The 26,035-nt window shown below is 40.4% G+C and overlaps 1 protein-coding gene and 1 long non-coding RNA gene across 6 annotated transcripts in view; one reads left to right on the top strand and one right to left on the bottom strand.

Moving 5' to 3' along the window:
- Window positions 1-365, bottom strand: part of LOC119152183 — a 10,715-nt gene extending 10,350 nt beyond the window's left edge. The window contains exon 1 of the long non-coding RNA XR_005105709.1: window positions 146-365. This is a non-coding gene — a long non-coding RNA (uncharacterized LOC119152183). The remainder of the gene's footprint in view (window positions 1-145) is intronic.
- ARHGAP15 (Rho GTPase activating protein 15) overlaps window positions 1-26,035 on the top strand; it is a 348,150-nt gene that overhangs the window by 316,813 nt on the left and 5,302 nt on the right. For all 5 annotated transcript variants that reach the window (XM_037397076.1, XM_037397074.1, XM_037397075.1 and 2 more), the window contains one exon: window positions 6,939-7,044. In XM_037397076.1, coding sequence (XP_037252973.1) covers window positions 6,939-7,044 — 106 coding nt within the window. The remainder of the gene's footprint in view (window positions 1-6,938; window positions 7,045-26,035) is intronic.

Genomic DNA, 26,035 nt, shown 5'->3' with positions numbered 1-26,035 from the left:
GCCAATAAAAAAAAAAACAAACCCAAAAAACCCACAGTTGGGGAAAATACCTATATAAGAGAATAAAGAGGATTCCCAATTTCAAAGGCATACATAATCACACCCCAATAGGTTCAAGAAATGAAATTAAATTATAAATAGTGACCTTATGGATGCAGCTTCTGTATCTGAAGACAATTTTTGAAAGTGTGAGCAACTATTTGTCTGCTTCTGGAAAGGAGTGCAGGTCAAGCATCGTAGCGTCGTCTCTCTGCTGGCTTTAACTGCTGTTGGGGAGGTGCGTTACGGCCTCGAGTTGTGCATTTGCAGAGAAAATATCACACCGTCCAGATGCTCAAGTCTGCTCTTTCTGTGCAGAAAACCCCGCACAAAGCTGTAGCAGTGTATGAAATACCAGGAAAGAGCTCAGCATATTTTTCTGATGCTTGGTAGAAGTTAGCAGTGAAGTACAATCATTTCAGTCGGGACCAGACTATCATTAGCTATCAAAATCCTAAGTCTAATTAACCCCCCAAATTGACTGACAAAAGATCATTCCTTTTTTATGCTGCCTAACTGGTTGTATGTACGCTGGGCATGCAGTACCTAAGTCAGATGCTGCTTTGTTATAATTAGGGCAGCAAATTTTGTTTTCTGTTTGGTACTTGCTGTTACATATTGCATGTAATGTATGGCACTGTTAAGGGAAAAAAATTGGAGTCAAAGTGCCTGGAAAGTTAGGTCTGCTCTGTAGCACTGTGAGATTGTTGACATCTGCCGAGGTTGGAGAGCTCAGTAAGCAGGAAATGGGGTGTCACTCTGAGTGGTAGTTTACCATTATCCTGGCATCCTAATGAAGTGTCTGCAGTGCACAGAGCTTCTGGATGGCATCTTAACGCACGGCTAAGCAAAAGCACTTCTCTCCTTGTCACTGTCATCCATCTGCCTGCACCCTACTGTAGCCAATGGGATGGAACCATGCTACAATGTGCTATAAGCCATTTAGAGTTGCACATTGCATAATCAGTCCCATCAAATATGTAAAAAATGGCTATTATTGGTTATTTCCCTCAAACTCTGGCACCTGGAGTTTGATACATTAAAGTTTAACTTTTCTAAGTGCTGTTTTTTCCTATTAATTCCACATATATTTTTGTTAAATGGGACCGAGTTGTGAACTCATTGTCTTGGTCTTGCTAATGGATCACAAAAGTTGTATGAATATTCATTACAAAAGCCACTTTATATCACATAGGATGATCTATCAATTGCCCATATAGAGAGGTTTCACACAATTCTCATTTTCTTTTGCAACATCTATTTCTGAGGCATGAATAAAAAGTAAAATCAATTCAGATCACAAATTGGTTATTTTCCTTATAGCAAACATTAGTTAGTTTGAACACTTCTTATAGATTTTTTCTTAAAACAAGAAAATATTTTACAATGTATCTGCACGAGATGATTGCCACAGTGTACTGCAAGTGATTAAAATTGGGACTTTCATGCTGTATACAGTAACATTAAAATATCCTGACATTAGAAGTGACACAATTTATCTATATATTTGTACATAAAAGTCTGTGTATTTCAGCCAGCATGACTTCCAGAATATGAAGACTTACCAAATGAAAGGAGAGTTTGGGGCAGTTGACATCTCTGGGGAAAAAAAAAAAAAAAATCAAGCCAACAGAGCACTCTCTTTTAAGCAAGTTTTCATTCCCTGATAACACCAAAGCTATCAAGGACTGGGGTTAAGCATTGTGTGACACGGCAAGCTTCTAAAATGGGCAAGAGCAAGATGAATTGGCTAAGTCGGGTGTTTATTTATACAAACAAGAGGGCAGAACATAATTTAGTTGCATCAGGAATTTTTCACAGACATTAAAACTATAGCAAACATAACAGCGGGGATGCTTGCACAGCAGCACAGTGGGGAAGCTCACAGAGCGTCTGCCCACACTACGGCTGGCTGTAGCCAGCGCCATAAGTCTCACAATTTCATTAGCACTCGAAAATCCACCTCCACCACTCAGCTCCGATTAAAACAAAACAACAAAAAAAAATGAAATAAATGAAATAAACAAACCAAAAAAGCCCCAGACAAGACCTGTCTTTCTCTCGGCAGCTGAATCAGTCACAAATTGTTGGAAAAACTCTTGGCAGGCAGATTTTGCTGTAGCAACAGTGTGTGACGTTTTAACCACAGCAGAAATCTAATTCAAAAAGAAACAAAACAAGGTGAGAAGAGCTGTGTAAGAAAATCAGAGGAAACCATGCCTAAAAAACAACAACAAAACAGATTAGGTGGCAGATCAATAGTTTGATATTTTATGCAGAACCATAAATCACTGTTTTTTCCAGCAGTTCAGCTGTGAGGCTCGAGATCATAAAAAGAAACCGTGGCTCGTGATAAAATTAGGCATTAACGTGAGCCATAAATGCCATTTAACATTAAACATGCACAAGCCACTGAAATGCCTGGTAAAGGGAAATGGGCGCTATAGTAAAACTACACAGTCAGTCGGACATGAATAATGCAGCAGGTCTGAGGAGGGTCACAGGTCAGACTCCAGTACCTTACAAAATAATGAATGCATGTCAGGTTAGAGACATACATCCCTTCCTAGCAAACGTGAGTTATTGGAGATAAACCCTGGACTTCCTGTTCTGAAACAAAGTGGCTTGTTGTAAACATCTACGTCCATTTAAAATTAATGATTAAAAGAAAGATTCGGTGGGATTTGCTTAAGTATTCTTTATGGACAAGAATGCTAAAGGTTACTTTCTTCATTCATTTCTACCCAGCCACTGTTAATGTTACAGACACATCATGTTTTCCTCTGTGCTCAAATGTTTATCCAAAGCTCATTTACAAAAGAGCTTATATAATATTAAGTAGGGGTTTTTTTCAATGCATTCTTCATTTAAATATAAACAAGAGAGCACCTCCACAGTTTTGCTCCGTTAAAGGGAGCCAGTGCTATTTTTAAAAGCATAACCCAAATTCTATATATATGTTCTATGAAAATATTCCATGGAAAACCATCTGCAATTTGCTTCAGAGTATCCTGCTGAAATTATCACCTACGTCTTCTGTATTTTAACAAAAAAACAAAACAAAACAAAACAAAAAAACCCAAAAAAACCCCACCACAAAAGGGATTAACCATGCTTTCAGTCTTTATTTGATATATGTGATTATGACAATGCTTTTCCTTCAGAAATCTTCACAGAGAAAGGAGAGTCTACCTTTACAAAATGGGCATCTTTTCCCCAGATTTTCACCAATACTTGCAAGGAAAAGAGTATAATGAAAAATAATATTGTTTCGTTTTATCAAAACAGGTCTGCTTCATTATCTAGGCTTAGCTGGAGAATTTAACAGCTGTTCAGAGTGTTTTCCTTCCGTTGCACCCTGTTCAGAACATAGCACAAGGACCGGGGGTACCTTCTCCACAACTATTTGTACAAACCCTTGTTTAAGGATTTCCTCCCTCTGTTTGAGCATGGTAAAAAGAAAAAACCTCCAAAAAAAATTTTCAAAAATCTTACTACTTACTGAAAGGGGAATATTTCTAGGAAAGTGGAACTCAAGGCTTTACAGAAATAAAGCAAATACATAGGTATTGCAAATGAAACATAAGATCTTGCATCTGATCTGTTAAATATTCCATCAACAAGGTCAAGAGTAAAGACAAGCCCAGCCACAAAAACTGAGGCGAGAGTAAGCTTTAATAAAAAAAATGAACAGTTTATCCTCTTCAGCTTCTCAAGTGGAAAAACAAATTCTTTTATACTAGAGAAAAATCAAGCGTGTATATAGCATTTAAAAAACTTCACCAATATCAACCATTTTAATGAAAGAGTACCCAATATTTTCATGGAACTATAAAAGGGAGCGAGACTAAGTGTTACGGCAAAAAGCCTGGGCTCAGCAGCTTTGTGTGGGAAATGGTGAAATGTGACTGTGATTTATAATGAGAAAAGGTATCTACAACATACAATTTTCTACCTAGCTGCAAATAATAATTCATAGTGATGTCCCTTCCAGATAAAATACCTTTGCAATGTAGGACTCATGTGGTAAAATGATCATGATAAATGTCAGACCAGTGCAGGTAACGGCTTTACAAACCATTAAGATTAGCTGGCTCTTTTTTTTTGATGATAACAGTAACCATGCTGTGACTCTATGTGGTAATAATATCTCAGTACTGATAAATGCCAGAGCCAGGCAGAGGTGTTTATCATTCCCAGTTCAGAAATGCTGACTAAAGTTACCACATGTTGCCTGTTTTTTCTTCTTTTACAATAGACTAACAATTAACAAACAGACCGATTCACAGAATAATTTTATGCACAATTTCTGCATTCTTTGTGCTTTAGTGCCTGCCCAAATATCTCCTCTCCTGCACACCAGTACTGATGACTTTGGTACAGTAAGCCCTAAAACAAAGCTTTCTACCCTCGCCATTCTCTCAATAAATAATTTATTTGTAAATTACTAGCACAATTTTTAGTTTGTTTCTTTTACAAATGCACCTGATAAGGAAGTGTAGCCTCTGTAAGGCTGTTTCTGTGGGGAAGGTGGTTACCAAGCTGATTATCTGTGTTAATCAACACAGAGCAGAGACACTTCCTTCAAGAGAGCACGATAAAGCTTTACTGTATGGCAGTTCCTTGCAAATATTCTCCAAGGACAAACAGTGAGCCTTTCCTTCCACTGAGTCTTTCCCTACCTCACTGTTTCAGTTCCACAGAAGTCCATGGAATTATCAGGAGAAAATAGAATTAGGAAATAAACTAGTTGAGAAGCTTTTTTCAAGAAGTTGCAGCACAGCCAGGGCAGCCTCAATCTAAATGCGACTGATCTAGTAAGGTCACAGCATGTCTTAGTGTACCCAAAGTGGGGCAGGGGGCTGGGGAAGGGGCTGGGGGTGTTGGCCTAGGGAGGAGGGGGCTCAAGAGGACACCTTATTGTTCTCTACAACTACCTGACATGAGGTTGTAGCGAGATGGGGTCGGTCTCTTCTCCCAAGTGACAGGACAAGAGGGAACGGCCTCAAGTTGCACCAGGGGAGGTTTAGGTTGGAGACTGGGAAAAATTTCTTCACTGAAAGAGTTGTCAAGCCCTGGAACAGGCTGCCCAGGGAAGTGGTGTAATCACCATTCCTGGAGGTATTTAAAAGACATGTAGATGTGTTGCTTGGGGACATAGTTTAGGGGTGGACGCGGCAGTGTTGGGCTCATGGTTGGACTCAATGATCTTAAAGGTCTTCCCCAACCCAAGCAAGCCTGTGATTCTGTGTACGCACACCAAGCAGCAGAAATAAAAAGCCCACAGGATTTGTACCCCCTTCCAACAATCAATTCACTTCTGCAAATTTCATATCATTTTAATTTGTAGCTTCCGCCATATTTCCACTAGACAGATTATCCATAGAGCAAAAATGAACAGTACTAATGGCTTGGGGCAGAAAACACCAAGGGATGTCTGGGTTGCAAGACTGGGGGAGTTTGTGCTGCTCAGAGGTCAAATTAAAACAAGAGTAAAATACACAGAAAGCGTGTTCTTCATTTCTGTTTAACTTCATTATCACTGTTGTCAATTGCATAGCTTCCTATAGAATAAATCCATATAAAAGTTTGGCATTTTTTACTGGAAAATAATACCTATGCATTGACTACACTGAGCTCTTGTCTTTCATATCTAATTAGATGCTCACATTATAAACAATAAAGGTCTATACATCCATATCTGTGTGTATGAAGTATTAATCAGGAATTAGGAATACATGCTGAGGAAGGAATATTATGCTAGTAATTTTAATTTTAAAATTCAGCTCAGTCACAGGAAATTTTTGGTTGAAACTTTTTTTTGATGAAATATTTGAATCGAGACACTAATCACCATGTATGCTTATGCAGCACCTACTGCAACTGGGATTCAATCCTGATTGAGATCTCTGGGTGACAGGGTAATATGAATATTAAAAAGAAACATATACAAAGAATGATAGGTGATAATTAAATCATAGATTATAAGATCAGAAAAGTATTCTCAGGTTATCTAGGGCATGTAACATGCAAGATGTTTTCCCTACTTCAGACCCACTGGCACCTTATCTAATCTGTTCCTAAATGAAAGCACAATTGCACATGACTTTGCCTTAGTTGCAACATCTTATACAAATCGATGAAAATAACAGTCAAACCTTTCTTAAGAAAATATGAATGGTGCTAAAACAGGAAGGTATATCTTAACAAAAAAGATAGCAAAGTTCTTATCACCTCAAAAGATAGATTAAAGCCCTTAGTACTGCATTTTTTATTACTAATCATGTTTGAACTACAATTTTTTTCTTGCAGAAATTGCAGTTTTGAGATGCTGCAGGTATTAGAAAATAGCTACCGTGAAGTAGTTTCTTGAAATAACTGATCACCAGAAAACACGACTAAAAAGAACAGCAAATCATTTTACATTTCCAAACATAGTGGGATGTAACGTTAAGGATACAGATCCATAAATACAGCTGATTTAATTATGATGACAAAAAAAGGGACAAGGACTACCTGGGAAATGCATCCATCACCGAAGCTGCATCATTGGACAAATGTAATTCCAAAGTGGGAGTCCATTTAAGACGTGGGTCCCTTACTACTGGGAGATACTTTAGCTTAGGATGATGGTCTAAAAGTCTAATAAAATAAATGAAAATCATAAGAATATAATTCTGTGAACCAGGAAATGCTTAGTGAAGATTAAGAGAGAATTTTAAATTCTTGTAAATTACACTTGCTCTCTATTAAGGTAACAGAAGGTATGATATGTTCTGGTTTTAACCATATATTAATGATGGCTCTCCTTGTTAAGGTACCAGATACAGTACTGGGCAAAGGGATGTCCTAACATGGCACTCCAGGGGTTATTTTCTCTTTTTTTTTCACCCCCTTAGAAATCCAGGACAACGCCACTCGCATCAAATCCATAAGGAGCCTGGTAGAAAAGCTCCCTAGACCAAACTATGACACGATGAAAATCCTTTTTGAACATCTAAAGAAGTAAGTAGAACTGTGGTACTAACAGATCAATACTTTTTAAAGGACTCAGTGTGTGGTGTCCTAATCCTATTGGAAATGTCATCCAAAATATCAAAGATAATTATGTTCCTTGGCAAAACTAAGCATGATTTATGATATCTATGTATACCCTATCCTGGCTCAAGAAATCAGTATGTCTAAGCAAAAGCCAAAAGTTTTTCTCTACTAGAAAGCAAAACAGTTCTGTTTCCTTTGATGCACTCAAACACGTCAGGGTTACTATGCTACAGGTATATTTCTCCAGCAAGAGACACTTGGACCACCACGTTTTCACCGCTGAGATCCCTGCTTTTCGATCTTCTTTACTGATCTTGTGATATGCTGAGGCACATAATGGTAGAAATAACCTCACCGAAGAAAATACGTTAGGAGCTCTCGTACCTCACAAGGAAGTTTGTGACAACACAGAACATCTAAGAAACACTGAGGAGTGATTTTGAAGTGCATCCTTGTGGTATCTCAGCAATGTTAGGAGAGCAGAGGCAGAAAAATGACACTCTGAGGCCCGACCTTATCGTTCCTCTGTGCTTTTGGAACTCATTGAGTTCTGTTTGCCAGAGATGGCAGCCCTAAAAGTCAGCCCAGGATGTCATTTGTACCTTGGGTTTTCTTCTCATGTTCCATGACATTGACAGTACAAATACCCATAGACCATGTGCTCAGAACCAAGTTGCAGCTGTTTGACAAGAAGTGCCAGACCTCAAGACAGGGGCACAGGAAGGGCAGGGTCCTGTTCCTTCATCCCTGTCCTGCTGCTGGGACTAACCAGTGCCGTTTGGCACGGTCAATTTTCAGCCGGACTACCCTTAACACTGAATGGACTAAGCAAGATCGAGGGCCCCACGGAGGCCCTGTGCACAGAGGAGTATTTCATCCTAGGAATGATAGAATGACCCCAGTGAGTGAGTAATAAAGACTCCGAATAAAAGACTACTCTGAGCTTATAATGAATGATGCATTTATACTGATAATTTCTGCTGCATTCTCCTGGCCTGTATGTGTAAGAGATGAAGATCCTTTATCTTGTTTTGCAGCTTCCAGCTGAAACTGCAAAATGAAGTCCATACAGTTGTAGGAATTTCCCCATTTCATTAAGCATGGAAGGATTTTAAGCAGTCCATAAAATGACTGAGTTTGGCCTTGCAGAAAAAGAGTTTTCTGTGTATTCATCTGATGTGCTATGTGCACATGTTCTCTCCTTCAGCAGGTTATCTAGAGAAGGATGATAATTTATTACTGTCAATGGAAGAATAATAAGGGGAAATTATTTCCCGGGAAGAACCCGAGTGCAAGAAGTGGGTACATGCTGTCAGCACAGATATGCCATATTCAAAATTTACTGCACCATATGCGGCATTGATCCTAACTTGAAAAAAGTTTTGCTACCATGTCTTAGGGGAGAGATATCAGGTATACACAATAAGTCTTTGATCTCATAGTTAAATCACTTGATTGAGACTCAGGAGACGTGGGTTCAGTTCTCGGCTTTGACTGGATGTTCTAGGTGACCTTGGGTAAATCACTTAATCTCTCTGTGCCTTGGTTCCTTGTTTACAAAATGATGATAATACTTCCTTTGTCTGCCTTGGCTTTTTAGAACATAATCTGTTTGGGACAGGAATTGTTTCCTGCTGTGTATGTGTAGAATAACTGGCAAAACTGGACCAAGACTGGTGGGTTGTTGGAGAAAAGAAAATGAAAAGGAAAAAAACTCACGCTAACATACAGACAATAAAATACCAATACTTTGGAAAGCATTGGTACGCAATACTGGGCTGGAGGACAACTCTATAGATACAGTACTACCTACATAAGCACGTGCTCTTACCTGGGTATCCCTGCAGAAGGCTTGGTGAAGCTAGAAGCTATGCTGGCACAATGTAGTGGCACGGCAGGATGGAAGGCAGGAAGATGGGATATTTGAACCATTTGGGGATCTGAGCATTATGGGAGCAATTGTCTGAGTCTCTCTGAAGGTCAGCCTTCTCTGCCACACAAACCCATCCTCAGGGAAGGACAGGGGGATTCCATAAGCTTTGTTCCATTGATACAGAAGCAGCAGTAGACTAGATACTGAAAACACAAAAAAAGAAACAGATAAAACCTGGTATGTTCTCTTGAACTTGTCAACACAAAAGACAGGGGCCAGTCCGCATGGCCTCATGGCTGCATAAATGAGACTAAGGAAGCATAAATACGTTTTTAGTGATGACATTATGTTTATATTAAGTAAATACAGGCAATGTGTGTTTGTTTAAATCAACCTAGGAAATAAGACTGGTTTGCAGAGGTTACAAAACACGGAATTATATCACTTTTAGAAATACTTTTCAGAAGAGGGGTGCCAATGTGCATGATGTGCCAACCTCACTACTGACTTGCACATTGCAGCATCCTCTTCAATCACAATGTTTTCTCAGCGTAAATCACAGCAGCTTCAAAAGTTTCCAATTAGTTGAAAAAAAAATAAGAAAACTGGTTTGATTTGAGGTATATTACTGCAATTTCTGTATTTGCTGGTGGAGCTGGCTGTTCTTGCACAATATTGAACTGGGCTTCAAGGGGTTTCTAGTGGGGAGAAGCTGAAGGACCACAGTTATGCTGTTTCTGTGTCATTCCCCTTTCTCCTACACCTTTCTTTCCCCTCTGTCAGACAAATACAACAGGAACAAGGCTATGCAGACCTGGGCCGTGGGACTGTGTAAGCCTGTGACTTTGTACAGCACGTGAGAGCATACATCTCAGTGACATGGAGGAGCTCAGCACGAGAATCCAACCTTTGCCCAGCAGGCTGTGCTTATCCTAAATCACTGACAGCAGTGAGGCTGCACGATGGTTTTGTTCTGCAGTGATCCAGTCTGCAAGAGTAGGTTCAGATCAAGCACAAATAACAATGTGAAACGCACTGCAGAAGGGTCCTCCTTTAGAAACCCAGACGAAGCAGCTGATGAGAGAATCTGCGAGAAAGGCCTGGCAGCAGGGATTAACACCAGTGCCATATATCTTTCTTAAACCGAGACCTCTGAAGTTGCAAGAAGTCACAGTACAGTGTGTGAAGCCCACAGGAGGGGGATTAAAAGCAAAGCTTGAGGTTGCAGTACCTGTTCTTTTAAATTTTTTTGCACATGATGGGAAAAAAACCAACCCAGCAATGTCCCCTGTTCATCTTTGCATGAAATTTATTCTACTCATAAGCAGAAGACACAAAATATGGGGCCAAACAGACATATCACATAGCTCTTGTCAGTCAATACCATAAAAAAATATTTTACTAGGACTCATACTGACAATAATTGAGCACAGCTACTGTTAGGTTATTCATACTTCTTCCTGAAGATAAGCAGATCAAACAATTATATTCTACACACAGAAAAAACAACAAACCCCAACCTGAGTAGGGATTTTCCCAAATAAAGGGCTACAGAAAACCACCTGTTCTATTTGAACATGTTTAGAGAATAGTTGCTTGCTACATAAATCACGTATACTGCTGTCCCATACGTTTGTGAAAACAGCATCCCAGTTCCCCAGGACTCCACTCTTTTCTGTTGTTTATCCACAAGCAAATTTTACTGCCAAACCGAGTGAGCTAATTGTGGGTACCAGATGAAACCAATATACCTTTCTGGTCCTGTTTTGCAGGCATACGCAGGACATCAAATGATGCAGAAACCTCGTATTGGCTCTCTGCACAACCAATGCTTATCTGATAAATCATTATTTGTACCCAGTAATTTACTCGCAGAACTATAATTCAAGTGAGGCAGAAGGAGCATTTCAGCCTTTAAGGATCCCACAGTATTTTATGATCAGTACCTAACCTGCTTTCACAGCAGCATCTACAGGCAGCTCTTTCACACCCGTCAGGAAACTGAGGCACAAGGAGTATAAATGACTTAAAGACTTGGCATAAACCAGCAATACAATCTAAAAAGTGGATGGTTTCTTTTGTTTGCATAAAAGTATCTCCAGTGACCACAAAAGACTCTTTCCTCCCTAAATGCAAAATGCAGCAGGGGAGAGGAGCACCCCGGCTGGGTCCTCTGCTCCACGCTCCGAGCTGGCGAGGGCGGACGCAGCTCTGCTCCAGAAGCCATGTGCCTGCATTATACAGCGCTGTGCCTGAGCTAATAAGCTGTGCTTATTAATGTTAAATTAATGAATCTCAGCCTGCTCTGCTTATTAGGTAGAGCTCCGTGCCACCGCAAGGCAGCTCTGCAACTCCCAGACCCGAGCTGTCTCACATCTGACCAGGCTGGAGCGCAGGGCAGCCAAGCTCAGCCTGCCGTTACCCATCCGTGTAGACACCCCTGTGAAGGGATGTATTACAGACAAAACCCCTCTCCTTGCTGCTTATTTTCCTGCACAAAGGCAGGATAACGCGTGTTATTTACAAAAGTATAAAATGGATGTTGAAATAATTAAACGGGAAGACAGAGGCCAGCCTGACACTACCATCCCTCTCCCTTACGTGGAAAGCACTGAACCCAGATGCCCAACTGTGGAAGATATTCTTCCAGCAGCAGCATCTGCCTCCTTGGCAGGCACTTCAGGCAAGTTGTCTGGGGAGCTCTGCAGTTGCCTCTTGGTTTATCACGTGGATCTGTTACTGTGGCCTATCTGGCTGCCTTGTCCGGGCAGAAGCCAATTCCTTTTGATTCACCTTTGAATCCAAGAAAGTCCATCTATTGTGCTCTGTCTTTCCTGTACTGTATATAGCACAGCAAGACATTTTCAGATGCCATCCAGGCTTTCTGCCCTTTCAGAGAGAGAATGATTATTTTCTTTCTGATTGCCTTCCCCCCTCCCCAAATTCTTCATTCTTACTAGTATTGTTTACAACAATTTCACTGGAAAGAATCTCCTTGTCAAGAGCGGAACTTTTCATCTAAGAGGAACCAACTAATATTAATATATTAACTAACAAAAGTCATAGGTGTTCATGCTTTAGTTGTCTCGAAAAATAACCCCCACTCGTTCTATGAACAAAGAAAAGCATCCAGCCTTGACAAATGGAACACTCACCCGCCCCCCCCTCAAACCTTGCAGCATGTAGCAGCTACATTCTGAAAAGCATAGGCTTTGGCAAATCACATGTGACTACCTATTAAAGATTAAAAACAGAAAAAGAAAAAGCAAAAAGAGAAAAAAGGAAAAGGAAAAAAAAAGGAAAATGAAAAGGAAAAAAAAAAAGGAAAATGAAAAGGGAATAAGGAAAAGGAAAAGGAAAAAAAGAAAAAGAAAAGAAAAAGAAATCATCCTAGACAGAAGCCCACGGTAGCCCACACACCAGGACACGATGACAAGGTGATGACAAGTCCAGCAGCAGTACCCAGAATTCTGAGGGAAAATCAGAAAATAAAGTTTAAGTATGGCATCTAGTAATACTAAACAGGGGATTTCTGCAAACTTTTCTTTTTTTCTTTTTTTCTTTTTTTTTTTTTAAGTTAGTGAAGGAAAGATGTAGCAAACATATGTGATTTTTTGCTTACTAAACTATGAGTCATATCAGCAGTTTCAGGCAGGCTTACATATTAAATCTAGGCTCAGAAGAACCATTTTCTCACACAGTAGAAAAACAGACTACTTTAAGAGCTCTTAAAGCTTTTTACTAAGAAAAAGAAGAAAAATAAAGGTAAAAGTTAGTGAAAAGAAAATAATAGTCCCCAGAATGGAAGGACTAGACAACAAATCTCTGGGAAACCTCAGAGAACCTGTGGGAGACCTACAGCCCAGTGTCAGGTGGGCATTTAATTTTTCCTTCAGGAATGTGCAGAAGCACAGAAGCCCTTAACTGAAGGCACAAGAAAGACTGTTGAAAATATTTCCTGAATCAAGACCTTTCTTTCTAATCAGGCAACTCATGAGCAGCTCTTGCCCTTCAGCCAGGGGACAGCAGCAGGGAGAAAAGCTTAGCCTTACTCCTGCAAGCTTTGGGAGCAGCTGCTGGAAATGTGAGGTGGAGAAATGTCCTCTTGCACCAGAAGGATGAGTAGGTGACTGGCCAGGGACATAAAAGACTCAGGCATCTATGACTAGAATTTTAAGATTTACATGAAATGAATTAATCACTTTCTAGCTTGAGAAGGGCAAATATATATTGAGACACGCTCTTGCACATGTGATTTTGACTGTTTCAGCTATAGAAGAGTTTCAGAAAGGAGCTGGAGTAATGCCAGGACTCGTCCCATTTACCATAGCTTGCCAGGGCTCATTTTGGGGGAAGGAGAAGAGTGAAACCCCTTTTCTCTCTGCTAAGTACACATCGGTTTACTTGTAAACTGGTGGACACAAGAAATGTGTGGCAGGCACAAGAGTGCACAGGACAGGATTAATAATAGCTTTTGGATTACAGGCAAACCCAGAAATCTGGTCTTTCAGAAGCACCTTTATGCTTTTTTATTTTATTCACTTTGGCGTGGGGGCAACCTGCTACCAAGGCTTTTGCAATCATGCCTAGTCCTTCTTTTTACAGAATAAGAGTTTTCAAAGTTCACCTCTTCCCCAAAGAATACCTTACACCTTAGGGTTTTTTAACAAGAATAATGATGAATAATCAAAACCACATTTTTACCTGTGTTTCCATATATATTTCCTATTTCCGCAAATGTATTTAAAAATATAAACCCTGATTTTCATAACAGTCAGGCAAGTAATTACACTTGGTACTTTTCAATGCGACCAAGCTTCAAAATGTACTGAACTGGTGTAAAAGCAAATAACAGAATGATAAAAATAATTAACATAGTTATAATTTAAATATTTATGATACGGTTGACTGTGGCTGCACGGCACTATTGTGCTAGGTGCAGTACACAAATACACACAGACAGAGCCCCTGTTTCAAAGAACTCCTATTGTTCATCCCGCATTACTCCATATCAAGTGATCTCAAAAAAGCTTTTCAAACATTAATTAAATCTCCTAACTTCCTTTTCAGGTCAGTAAGTTTTATTATTCTAGTTGCGTAGCTGGAGAAAGTGAGAAATGAAGAGGGTAAGGTACTTGCCCACGATGACACAGAGAACACTTCTCACTTCCACTCTCCACTTCCTTCCCAATCCCCCACACCGAGCCCCCCCGGCCTTTGAAGGCTCCTCCATGTGCATATGGGCGCTGTGGGCGTACGTGTGCATATGGGCAGCACATCTCAGGGAAGGCCAGTTACTGCTAAGTACTCTTCAGTTAATCAGGACCATGTGAGAGTCCTGCTTCTAGTTTGCACTCGCATAAGCTTCGGCAAAATATTGCTGGCAGAGTTAATTTATGTGATTTTGTAACCTCTTAGTATTGCTCGGGGTTAGTGTTCTTTTCAACTCAAATGTTTTTTTGCTGATGAAAATTAAGAATGCTCAATTCATTACAAAATGGCTTTTTTTGGTCCAGTCCCCCCCCTTTTTTGGTTTGTTTCTTTTTCCCCCCTATTTTGGGAGATTGGGTTGTAACACCTTAAAGTCCAGGATCAGGTCATCAAAGGGTAAATTGCAATGCTTTTCATGGTTCTGACTAAATATATGGGGTTTTTTTCTCAAAATAAGGCTGTAAAATAAATAGTAGGCTTGAAGTTTCTTGAGATATTCATTGGAACTAAAAAAAAAAAAACCAAAACAAAAAAGACTTTAACGCGAAAATGTCAGTGTTCTCTGCAAAATAATTAATATAACACAATGGGATCTATTCTACTATTGATTGAAGGGGAATTTATGCAGGTAATTCATTAAGGCTAGTGGGAGTTTGGCATGTAAATCCCCCAGCACTTTGATGGGAAAACAGACCCTGATTATTTTCTATTTTTTTATAAGCTATAATATACGTACTTTTCAGTGGAAATACGTAAAAAGAAAAAGCAAATACCTGTACAACTAGGGCAATGGATGGCCCTACTCTGTGAGACTTCTGAAATTACATTAGATCAAATCATTTTTCACACATTGCAAAAGAAGCAACAACCATTTCAATCACCATGTTAAAGAGAATCAATACATTTTTTGCTTCCAGAGAATGGGTTTTTTACATTCCAACATTTGCAGGTTATCATCTACATACATCTCTTTCTGTGGTCAAGTGCATGATTAGTACCTCTGACAGGGTATTGGCCATTTTCTTATGAAGATCTACAAATTCTTGTAAATAAAAACTGATCTGAAAAAAAAAAAAATGAAGAGCAAATCTGTGGACTGGAATGCACCCTACTTGTAATGGGAACAAAAAGCTGGCAATGAAATATAAACCTAAATCACAGCAGAATGACCTACTTTAAGGCATTTGCCAAAGAGACAGTGTTTTAGACAGCTCCTCTGAAGTAGCGTCTTTATGTCTATGCCATCTGCAGATTTATTATTGTGCTTTAGGAAAAAAAAAAAAAAAAAACCAAAAAAAACCAACCACGGAAAGAAAAAACCTACAGTATGGCTGAACAAAACTCAGCTTCATCTATAGGAAAGATTCCAGTACTGTGGGCACCACACCTACTGATGTGGTCCAAGTTTTTTCTTTAGAGGCACCTAATTAAGAAACCCTGACTCATTTACATGGATACGTTTGATCTAAATTACACTCCAAACCACACCAAATTAGGAGCATCTGTGAATGCGAAGTGTTTGTTCCCAGTGACTGGTAGAATAGGGCCAGTTCTGGACGGCACATGTTCAAGTGACGAAAAATATTTCAGATGTAACATACTTCTGAGACCCACTTTTCCACTAATAATTCATAATGAGTTAAACCAGTATCTCTGCTTGAACAATCATTTCAGGCTGTGAAAAAAAATGTAATTTTACTTTTTAAAGGAAGAGGCGGGGGGGTTGGGAAGAGGGGTGGGCAACAACCTACTTTAGTTGTTGTCCCTGATAAAAGCGCATTAACAGAACCATTAGCCGCAATTTCAATCTGTGCAGGGCGTGTATTATCAGATATACGTTACTCCTAAAGCCTGGACTAAAGGCAAGTATCTATGAGTGATTAGTTGTTGTTCCCAGGCAAGGCCTTCTGCCTCTGTGTATAGTATTCCATCGTTAACCCACTGTGCCAGCTTTCCTAAGGAGTCTGGGAGCAGAGCAGGGTCTCAGCCCGACCAGGTGGTACCCTTCATGCTGCGTAACATGACAAATTCAGGACCACCAGATTTCAGAGCTTTTTCAGGCTACATTGCTAAGACAATCTGACTATGCCTGTTTGCATCCTAGAAAACCACTCCGTACAAAAACGGTTCCTGCAGCTGTTAGGGAACTTTTATCCCACTTTCCCATCTCCCAGAAACAGCAAGCACGGGGGGGGGAGCTGCAGAAGCCACTGGTTGCTGCTTTGCTGCCTTGCAGTCTAAACTGACAAACTAAAAAAAAAACCAACCCAAAATAAAGCCTTTGTATCACTCTAATTTAAGCCATAGGAGCAGCCCGAGCATCGGGGAGTGCAAATCTGAATTCCACACCGGGTTTGCAATTCCCAGTCCGCTAGCGCAATTTGGCACAACCTTTGGATTTGGCCCATAGTGTTTGGCAGGCACCTTTTATTCTTCCCATCTTTTATACTTTGTGAATAGTCTAAGTTACATAATACTGGTGACAATTTGTTTATGGCAAGCATTAGAGTCACTGTTTTATGATTACATTCAAACTTTAAGCCACATTTTGACATCTAAGGATCATCTTGCGTTCTCATATATTATATACAATAAAGGTTTGTGTTCCAGTAAGGAGGGAGGGGGAGGAACTTTATAAATAACATGACTCCTTTTGTCTGAAGAGATTTTAATACATTTGTCTGATCTACTGTTTTTGCAGTAGCTAGAATATAATTTGAATATATTAATATTTTCAGCAACTGTGCTCAGGGAGCCCAGTTAATAACTTATGCATGGATATATAGATACACTTCAGACAGAGGTAATGTTTTTAGCCCTTATGTTGGTAATACTTAGAAACACACAATGAAAGAGCCTGTTCTTTCCTCCTCTTTGTTGTGGGCATGCATTGTGATGGTATGGAGCCAGTGTTCTTTCTGTTGTCTACACAGCCTGGATTCAATAAGCAGTTATATATGCATATTATGACAATGTGGTCAAGGAAAACAGATTTTTTTACTATACCTTCATGTGCCTGTACAGTATAAAATCTGGTATTTATTTTTCTTGTCCTCATTCAATATGTTAACAAAATCATAATTTGATACAGGTTATGTTCACTTTATAATTAAAATTATAGAGTTAGATGAAAATGCAGCAAGATGTTGCTGAATGGAAAATATTTATCTTTTCATACATTACGCATTATGGTGCAATGTAAAATCATAAATCTGCGGAGCGGCTAACTCCAGCCAAGCGCACAACAACTTGCCTCCTCCCCTGGTCCACAAGATGCAACCAGTTACCTCCTCTGAGCCGAGGGTTTCTACACCCATCTGAGCCCCTCTGTCAGACAGCACTGCCACAGCCTCTCCAGAGCTTTGTGGTCTTCCAGAAGAAGTCCCCTTGCCGTGGAGATGAGCCAAGAAATGGGAATTCGGAATGAAGTTCTGTATTTTTTACAGATCCCACCTTTTCTTTATTTTTTACTGTCCTCCAGCTCTCCTAGCGCCTTCATGGACAAAGTGCAAACTTTTTGCACTGTGTTTTCTGTGTCAGCACTAGACTCAGCCCTACCAAACCACCTCAGGATAGCACCTCATCTGCCTTGAAACTGTTCCCACTTCCCAGATCATTGCCATTCACATTGCCAAGTCCAGGCCTTCACCAAACACTATCAGAAATCACAGAGATCCCAGAAGAGCCTAGCATATGTGACAACCCTAGAGCATATGGAAGTTTTTGAGTAAGTAAATTTTGCTGTGACCACCACTTTGTCTGTCTTCAAACTTCCAGTCCAGAGAGGGTTTTCAGCAGGGCTGTAGCAGTAGTAGTAGCAGGCAACTTCAGACCACCTCCTAGGACAACCCAGATACGTTTCCATATCTGGAAAACTGTCTCCTGAAAGTGTCATCAAGAGTAAATTTTCCATTCCGCTAGAGCATGCACCCCATGGAAGTCAATTGGGCTGCCATGGACTCACTGTCAGCCCCAAGATCTCTGTCTTGGGGCAAATTATAAATCTTGGTGAACGTTTTGAATATCACTTGACCACTAGGGCAAGGAACTGCTAAACCCTTCTGGGTTACATGCTAACAGATTTCCATTACTCTTTATATTAAATTTAATTTATACAGCTTAGCATCCTGAAACCCCAAGATTTGCTTCCTAAAGAGGCACTTTTGCAGTTTGTAATTCCATTTACAACCGTTCACTTAGGGTTTGACATTTTCTGCTGTAGGGGAAGAGCCATGCAGCACCTACAAAAAAAAGTGTCCTGAGTGTGGTCTTACCAGAAAGCGCAGTGTCAGTGCCCTTCTGGAACTCAAGGCAATGAAAAAAAAAAACCATCCACAAGGCATTTAAGCTTCCTCTCCAAGAGCAGCACACCTATGCATACCATCGACAAGCAAGGGCATACAGGGACAGACCCATTTGACCAGCAGGCACTATCAGAAATGCTTCCCTGCGACTCTACTAGGGGCATTAAGGCATTTTACTCACTTAAGCTATGACTGAGAGGTCTGATGTCCTGGAAGGTGCTTGCTGAATGAGCTGTCCCAAACCTGATGAGTATGCTTTGATATCAGCAGCAAGATTGTACTTGTTGTTCCTAAATCCTTCAAAGTCTCTCAAGCACGATTTTGGGTAGGAGGTCTAAGAGACTTGCGCATGTTTTCTCACCAGTTTTTCTAAGTGTGGATTTTGATCAGGGTCAGACAAAAGCAGATATTGGCAAGTCTGGTCACTTGGAGCTTCAAAGATGAAAGAAACACAACTACTGAGAGGTAGGGCTGCCTGTATAGAGAATAAAGAGTTTTGTAAAGTGTCTAAGGCAGTTAGACCAGTCATCTGAGACCAGTACATGTGTGAATGGGTATTTGACTTAAAAAGGATTTGATGAGAAAATTCAAAGCTAGTTTAAAGCTAGGGAATATTGCAGAACTTGCAGTACTACAAAGAGTGCGTCTTAGAAAGACACAATATATGGAAAATCCTCCACTCCAGGCAGTTCGTGTATTTAGTGCAATGGACTATACACGTGCACAAAAAATAAACATCAAGCTAAGGTGAGTGGACAAGACAGACAAAGTGTAAGTAGAAAAGACAATGCTGACATAGTAAATTCATTGCTCAAGGGCAAGTAAAATGTAAATAAGTTTAAAGAAATCAAAGACTCATGGCACATACTCACTAGTGCATTTAAGAGATACATTCATCCTACTCATGTTCAATATCAGGGCTGAAACAATCATGATGCTGGGAGGCATGTTAAAGCATCTTTCAAATCTGATACAAATGCAGTGCATATATATATTGCAAGAGTAGCTTGTGGAGAGCTCAGAACTGAACCTGAAAGAGTAGGAATCCTGGTTGAGGTCAGACCCCGTATAAAATCATCACTGTTGGGCAGACCAATTCAAAAGGAGTTTCATTTTAAACAAAAAGGTGGTGATAATATAGGTTAAAAAACAGAGATTTTATACTGGGGACCATTAATAAGCCAATATTTTAAAAGTTTTCATTATTTAAAAAGGCTCGAAAGAAAGCAAGTTATGGAGTAATTATAACAGTTGGACTTGATGATCTTAAAGGTTTTTTTTCCAACCTAAATGGTTCAATGATTCTATGATATAGAAGCTCACAGAAAAGGAGAACTTCGGTGAGAGTTTGCTTTCTGACTTTCATGGAATTCTTTGCCACATTCTCTAATTTCAACATCAAAAAATACTGGTTGTCTCACAATACTGAATAATTTATTTGTGATGCTGGACAAAAACAATGTGTTGTTAGCAAAACCAAGTTTCTCACAAGAAGCCCTAGACTCACCAGCTAAGATACATTTCTGAGGAGGTTGCCTACACTTCAGCATCCCAGGCTGAAATTCCAGCCAATTGCCATTTTGGGGCTTTAAGTCGGAAAGTAAATCTGTCATATCCAGGTCTGAGTTATTTGCTGACAACTGGATTACAGTAGCACAAAAGGGCTATAATTGAAGGCTGCAAGAGGTCGTAGATTGAACATAGTCAAAAGAAGTAATTCCACTTAGTAAAAGTAGATATCATCCAAAATGAGAAAAGTTAAGCTTATATAAGGTGAAATTCTGACTCCATTCTGGCTGCCAGTTGCTGGGAGTTTTGTCACTGACTTTAACAGTAATCAAAATTTCACTCACTGTCAACAGAGATGCTGTAAAGGGTGCCATGAAGTGAAAGTTAAAATAACTGTTAACCTGGGGCTTCCAAAATACACATTCTGAGCAGGGACTGCTGTCTAACTCAGCGTTTTCCTGATGTAGCAATGCAGACAGCCCTTCTGGGGACCGAGGGGATAAAACTGTGCTAGTGGAGTACATCTAGGATGTGCGATAATAATTACCCTGCTGTAACTGCTGAAGCTCCCATTGTTTATCATCCTGCGGGCCATGCTGGAACTCGACGACTTAAGCATAGTGGGGTATAGTTTGTAAGAAGCGATTTGAAAAAGACGTAACATCGCTGAGCATCGCTGCCAGCACCGACATCCTTCCACCTGAGCCGCTCTTCTGAAAGACGGGTAGAGATTACTGGAAGAAAGACCATAGTAGGGGCTGGCAGATGCATGAAGTTTACTGGGGGGAGGAGGATTATATCATAATACTGAGTCTTGTCATCTTTTTATTTTTCTTACCAGTAAATCTGAACCGGAGAGTGCAATTTATGTGCGTGTGTGAACAAGGCTCCATAGGCTCTCCTGTGTGCTTTCCATATACCCTCTGCTCTGGGTGTGCCGTAAAAGGGTGGCTTCTTTCACTGAGTTAAAAACCAGCTGGGTTACCAGCAGAACTGGTGGTTCTGCTTTTTTGCCATGTACTTTTTTGTTTGTCCATCACTAAGCATGTCAAAGCCTTGGTGTCTCCATCAGAAAACAATGCTGTTAATGACATTAATCCACCTTCATTAAGAGCCTTTAGCTTTATGGAGGAGTACCAAATATTATTAAGACAAAGACAAGAGGATAATAAGGAAATGTGTTTTTTCCTCGCTGACCTACTTTCTAACCTCACTTTAAAATCTTCCATTGATTCTAATTATGCTTAATCTAAAGCTAAGCTCACAAATCTAGCAAACTTAAGGGCTGCTTTTAAGTGAATTTTCTCGCCTGTCAGAGTTCCTCAAGCTTTATATGCTACAGTTAGAAGTTTATTTCCAGCCCAGATACCAAGTTGAGACAGCTCTTTGCCTGTAGGAAGCAGCCAGCACCGCTACTATATGACGCGTGAGTTCAAACACTACCTTGCTCGAATCCAGCCTGTGTACAGCATTCTTCACAGAACAATTGCAGTCCTTTTCTCATCAGCGATAGCCAGAGGCAGTAATAAGGGTGAAGGATATCTATCATGAAAAGTCCAGTGTCAATGTGTTCCCCCAATTTATTTACTGACCTTCAATGCAACAGCCATACTCCTGACCCTCATGAGATGAAGCCTAAGGGGAAATGGCACTGAGCACCAATTCCATATCCTGTTGTTCTGTGGTCTAAATTAAGTGCTAATTAATTACCACTGGCATTTTTGGCATTGCCTGTCAAATTGGATTTAGGATATCCTTTTGCTGTTTAAACAAATAGCCCTACATCTAAAGCTAAAATCCCAAGTGTTAGTGATTTCTTTACTATAAAATTTTTATTTAAAAATTCAGCAAGTATGCCCATGGATTTTGCAGGTAGAATTCAAATAAAAGAAACAGGAATTGATATTGTCAATTTTGATTAATAGTCCCTCATTAATAAACATCCTGTTATTCAGTTTCCACCTGCAGTTGCTGATGTTGCCTGGAATCAATTAACTCATATAATTTGATTTATTTTACAAAGACATTTTTGGATGTGCTGTGCTGACGATAAAGGTTTTATATTTACAATTCTTGATTTAAGGGAGATTGTTACTAACTGCTTTTTATTTTTAATGTTAGAAGGAAATGTAGCTTCAGGCATTCTTGAACAAAAATATTTAAGCAATTTTAAAAGTTAAAGCTTTATTCATGTAAAACTATCTGTTGCCTTCTGAGCCACACAAGCCACAAAAGCATACAGATCCAGGACCTCTGACAGGTTGGTCTTTACAATAAGCTAGCTGTTCTGCAGAAAAAAATCAGAAAGAGAATTTTTTAAAAAAATAACATATCAGTCACAACAAAAGTTACACCACCAGCCAAAAATACAGTTAAGGCCTCTATGTGTTATATCTCTGTCTGAACATATATTATTCTATGTAGTCTCACACTGTCTTTATCACTCTGCTATCCAAACACCTCTAAGTAGTACATTAGCATCTGCCTAACATCTGTCATGGGTGGGTTTGCTCTCTCCCATCCACTCCCCAAGGAGCAGCTCATGCTTGCAGCGGTGGTGTGGCTTTTGAAGAGGGGCTCGCTGTTGTTTAAGATATATACGCTGCTACAGTGCTTTTCGAGAAGGCAAAACTGAATGCCTTGTACGCAGAGCTGCGGCCAGAGGAGTCTGAGGTGCTCCTTAAGGAACTTTGTGGCCTTCAGCTGACTCCAACCAAATGGCTGTCCCTGAACGGGCAGACTTCAGGCACAACAGCGACTCGCACTGTGATAACTTAGACTAGGCAGACCTCCTCCTCCCTCTGGTCCTACGAGCATTGGTCAGAATCAGTCTGCACTCACACACACAAAAACTAAAACCCAAGCCTAACTGGGAGGACAGAGTGCTGGTTGTCAGTAAAGGGAAGAAGAACTTAGCATGTCACCCAGTTGGGTCAGTTTTCCAAAAGGGAGACCTGGAACTTTTGCAGGAATAAGCAAGATTTTGTGGAAAGATTTTGAATCCTATTCTTTGACACAACGGGGTTTGGGGGAGTGGGACCTAAGCCTCTGCCCATACCTGGCTCTTCAGTAAAGCCACCACAACGTGGAGATGAGCTCCTGCCCTTGCTGTCCACGCTGTGCCAGGACACTGGTGTGGACCCTCTGCTCTTGGAGCTTCTCCAACACAGGAGACGGCCAGAAAAAAGAAACTGTCCCAAGGCTGAGATGCAGGTACCATGTTACCCTGCTGTCTTCATATAGCCACAGCTGAGGGCAGAGGCAGGAGCACCGCTCCATTGTGCAGAAGAACAAGCAGGACTTCTCCAAAGCACATTCCTGAGCGAAGTCCCTGCGGAGGGCCTGAGTTCCTTTAGGTATTTAAATGTGCTTTATATCTTGGCCTCAGTCACCTGGAAAGTGAAGACTTTCTCTACGAGGCAGGCACTGTGCGAGGAGAGCACAAAGGCAAAAGCGCGTGCACCCTTCAGCAGGGACATCATACAGGTAGCAAAGTTCACCCAGTGGTGAGATTTTATTTTGAACTGTTCTCTTACTAAACCAGGCTAAGCCGAATTAAATGCCTTTCTTCAGTTTTTCAGAGTCTATTCAGCCAACTGCAAACCGATGTTCGGAGTTATTTTAGTTATTATTTTCATTTAGGGCTAGCCTCCAAGGCAGTTCGTCCAAGGAAGGGCTCATGCTGTCAGATACGTGGGGGATCCCCTGAGGAAGCCCATTCTCCACCAGGTCCCTGTCAGCTCTCCAGGTACTATATATAGCTATCCAACGGTCAGATTTAAAGGCTAGCCTGCACAAGAAGACAGCATCAAGTGCTCGTTCTTGTGTCCCAGAACGACTGAAGAGAAGGGATTTTTCCCAAAGAGCTGTAATATGAACCCACAGCTGCAGAACACAGGAAGCCCATGGAGTTTCTGTAGGCCAGGAGCCATGGAGGCTATTTTCAGCAAAAGCAAGCTCTTAAGTATGTCTGAACTATTTCTGACCCCTCTCGTAACATATCATACACCATGACCTGCTTTCTCTATTACCAGTCCCGGATAGCTATTGTTTTGAATTCAACCTATGGAGCAAACGAGAATTTTAAATACCTTCATGTCTGACACTGGCAAAACAAAGTAGCTTAAAACTGTATTAGTCCACTGAGACCCCTGAATCATGTATGTTTGTCACAGAAGAAACTGCCTGGCACATTTGGAAAAGGACAGGTGGTGTAGTGTTTTGGAGCTCCTCTATAAGCATAAACCTCAGGTCGTAGCTACATACACACTGAACTCCCTCCTCCCGACCTGGTATACAGATTGCATAAACAACAAGCTGAGGATTCAACTGATAATGTTTGCATTTGCTTAGCTTCATCAGCTGGTGAATACCACTGTAATGCAACAGAGCAAATCATCCATAAAGCCAGTACATAAATAATAATGAGGTTTAGTTTGCATTCGTAAAATATCAAGAATCCCAAATTATTACTAAATCTTAAATTTATCTACGTTGCAGTGCAATGAAATGAACAGTTTACTTATGGTGTTGGGGGCTCCCTTACCACCAATTATTTCAGTAAGTCTCACAAGATGGGGTTAAGTAGCGTACAGGCCCTGCATCCTTCCTTCGTGATGGGTGTGTTTTGCATTCTGTCCAAGCTGGCATATCCAGCTGGATACGGATGTCACTGCAAGGCTTGACCTGTTCCAGGACACCTATTGCTGTTTGTGTTTTAAGAGGACTCTCAAAACTGTAGTTCAGTTGCCTTTTTAGTACCAAAACCTGCTTAAGTTCTTCCTGAAGAACTGCGATAAGCTGAACTGAACAAAGTTTACAACAGAAAATGACGTTGCAGTAATATGCTGTATTGCGGGGAAGTACGTAACAGGCCTTAAATGGAAAGGAAATACATTGAGAAGAAACCCGATAGTTTATCTGTGCATCATTTTGTACTTGTGCTTGCTTCCTAACGTTGAAAAACCCGTCTTGAAAGCACTGCCAAAATGTGCTTATACACACACAGACATTATCACTTCGAAGGACGGTACATTTTATTATCAGGTTATTTTCCAGTACATTTGGCACAGTTAAGGTAAGTATATTAACTTTACTCCCAAATAAAGAAAACAAAGTTGTACTGAATGTCTCAGCCATTGTCAATGAGTTAAGAACTGACAGGAGGTCCAAGTAATCAACCCTGTCTACTGCACCGAGCTTTCCCCTGGGACACCTCTTCTGATCATACAATGTATCTGACTGGTATGGATGTAGAATTGCTTTCAATAAAGATTTTATTTCAAGGTTGGATGATTCCTTCCCAAATGTCTTCTCACTAAAGCAAAGTATGTAATACCTGTTATTTTTTAACTCCTGTGAACCAGCATTTGGGAAAGAGAGGAGCATAAAATGTTGGGCTAGAAACTGTTCATCATAAGAGTCAAATTTTAGCCTGTTCAAATTAATTAGGAGCTCTGCAATAGCCAAAGTCAGAAAACTGCCGCATAAAACCTGGCCCATAACAAGGCAGGGAAAAGGTCTGTTAAGAGTGTTGTGAGTTGAAGGCAGCTGAGTCATTCCTAGGGTCGAGTCCTTAAGCTAAAACATTACGTTTGCATATGCCTGAGTATATACAGGAAACAGATATTAACTAATTTGAGGATAATTATTGGTAAAGTGAATCAATGGGATGCCCAGACACTGACCCATTAAGGCAGTTCACAGGAACTTATACCAAATCAGCCCCGTTGTCCATCGGGATGAGCAGCTCCTGCCGTGACAGTGGTCGCTAGCACAGTTCAGCAAAGGTACAAAACTCTCCAAATGGGCTGTCATGGAGTAATCCGCTTAGAGTGGAGTCGGTTCCTAATTCTGTAAGTTTAGTTGTTATACCAAGAGAACAGATGTCACAACTGCTTCATTTTTTTCTGCTTTCTGGGGAGCTTTCTTTGTTCTCATGCATCTTTAATCTTTCTTAGCCTCTGTTTAGACCTCGGTTTCTGTCTCTCATGGCAGTGATTTCCCTAGTTAAATCAAATATTGGGCATAAAGCTGGGGGACAGGATTCTGATAAGAC

This window comes from Falco rusticolus, chromosome 8, assembly GCF_015220075.1.
Source record: "Falco rusticolus isolate bFalRus1 chromosome 8, bFalRus1.pri, whole genome shotgun sequence".
NCBI lineage: Eukaryota > Metazoa > Chordata > Aves > Falconiformes > Falconidae > Falco > Falco rusticolus.
The sequence above is the reverse complement of the archived record's forward strand: the minus strand, read 5'-3'. Positions and strand labels throughout refer to the sequence as shown.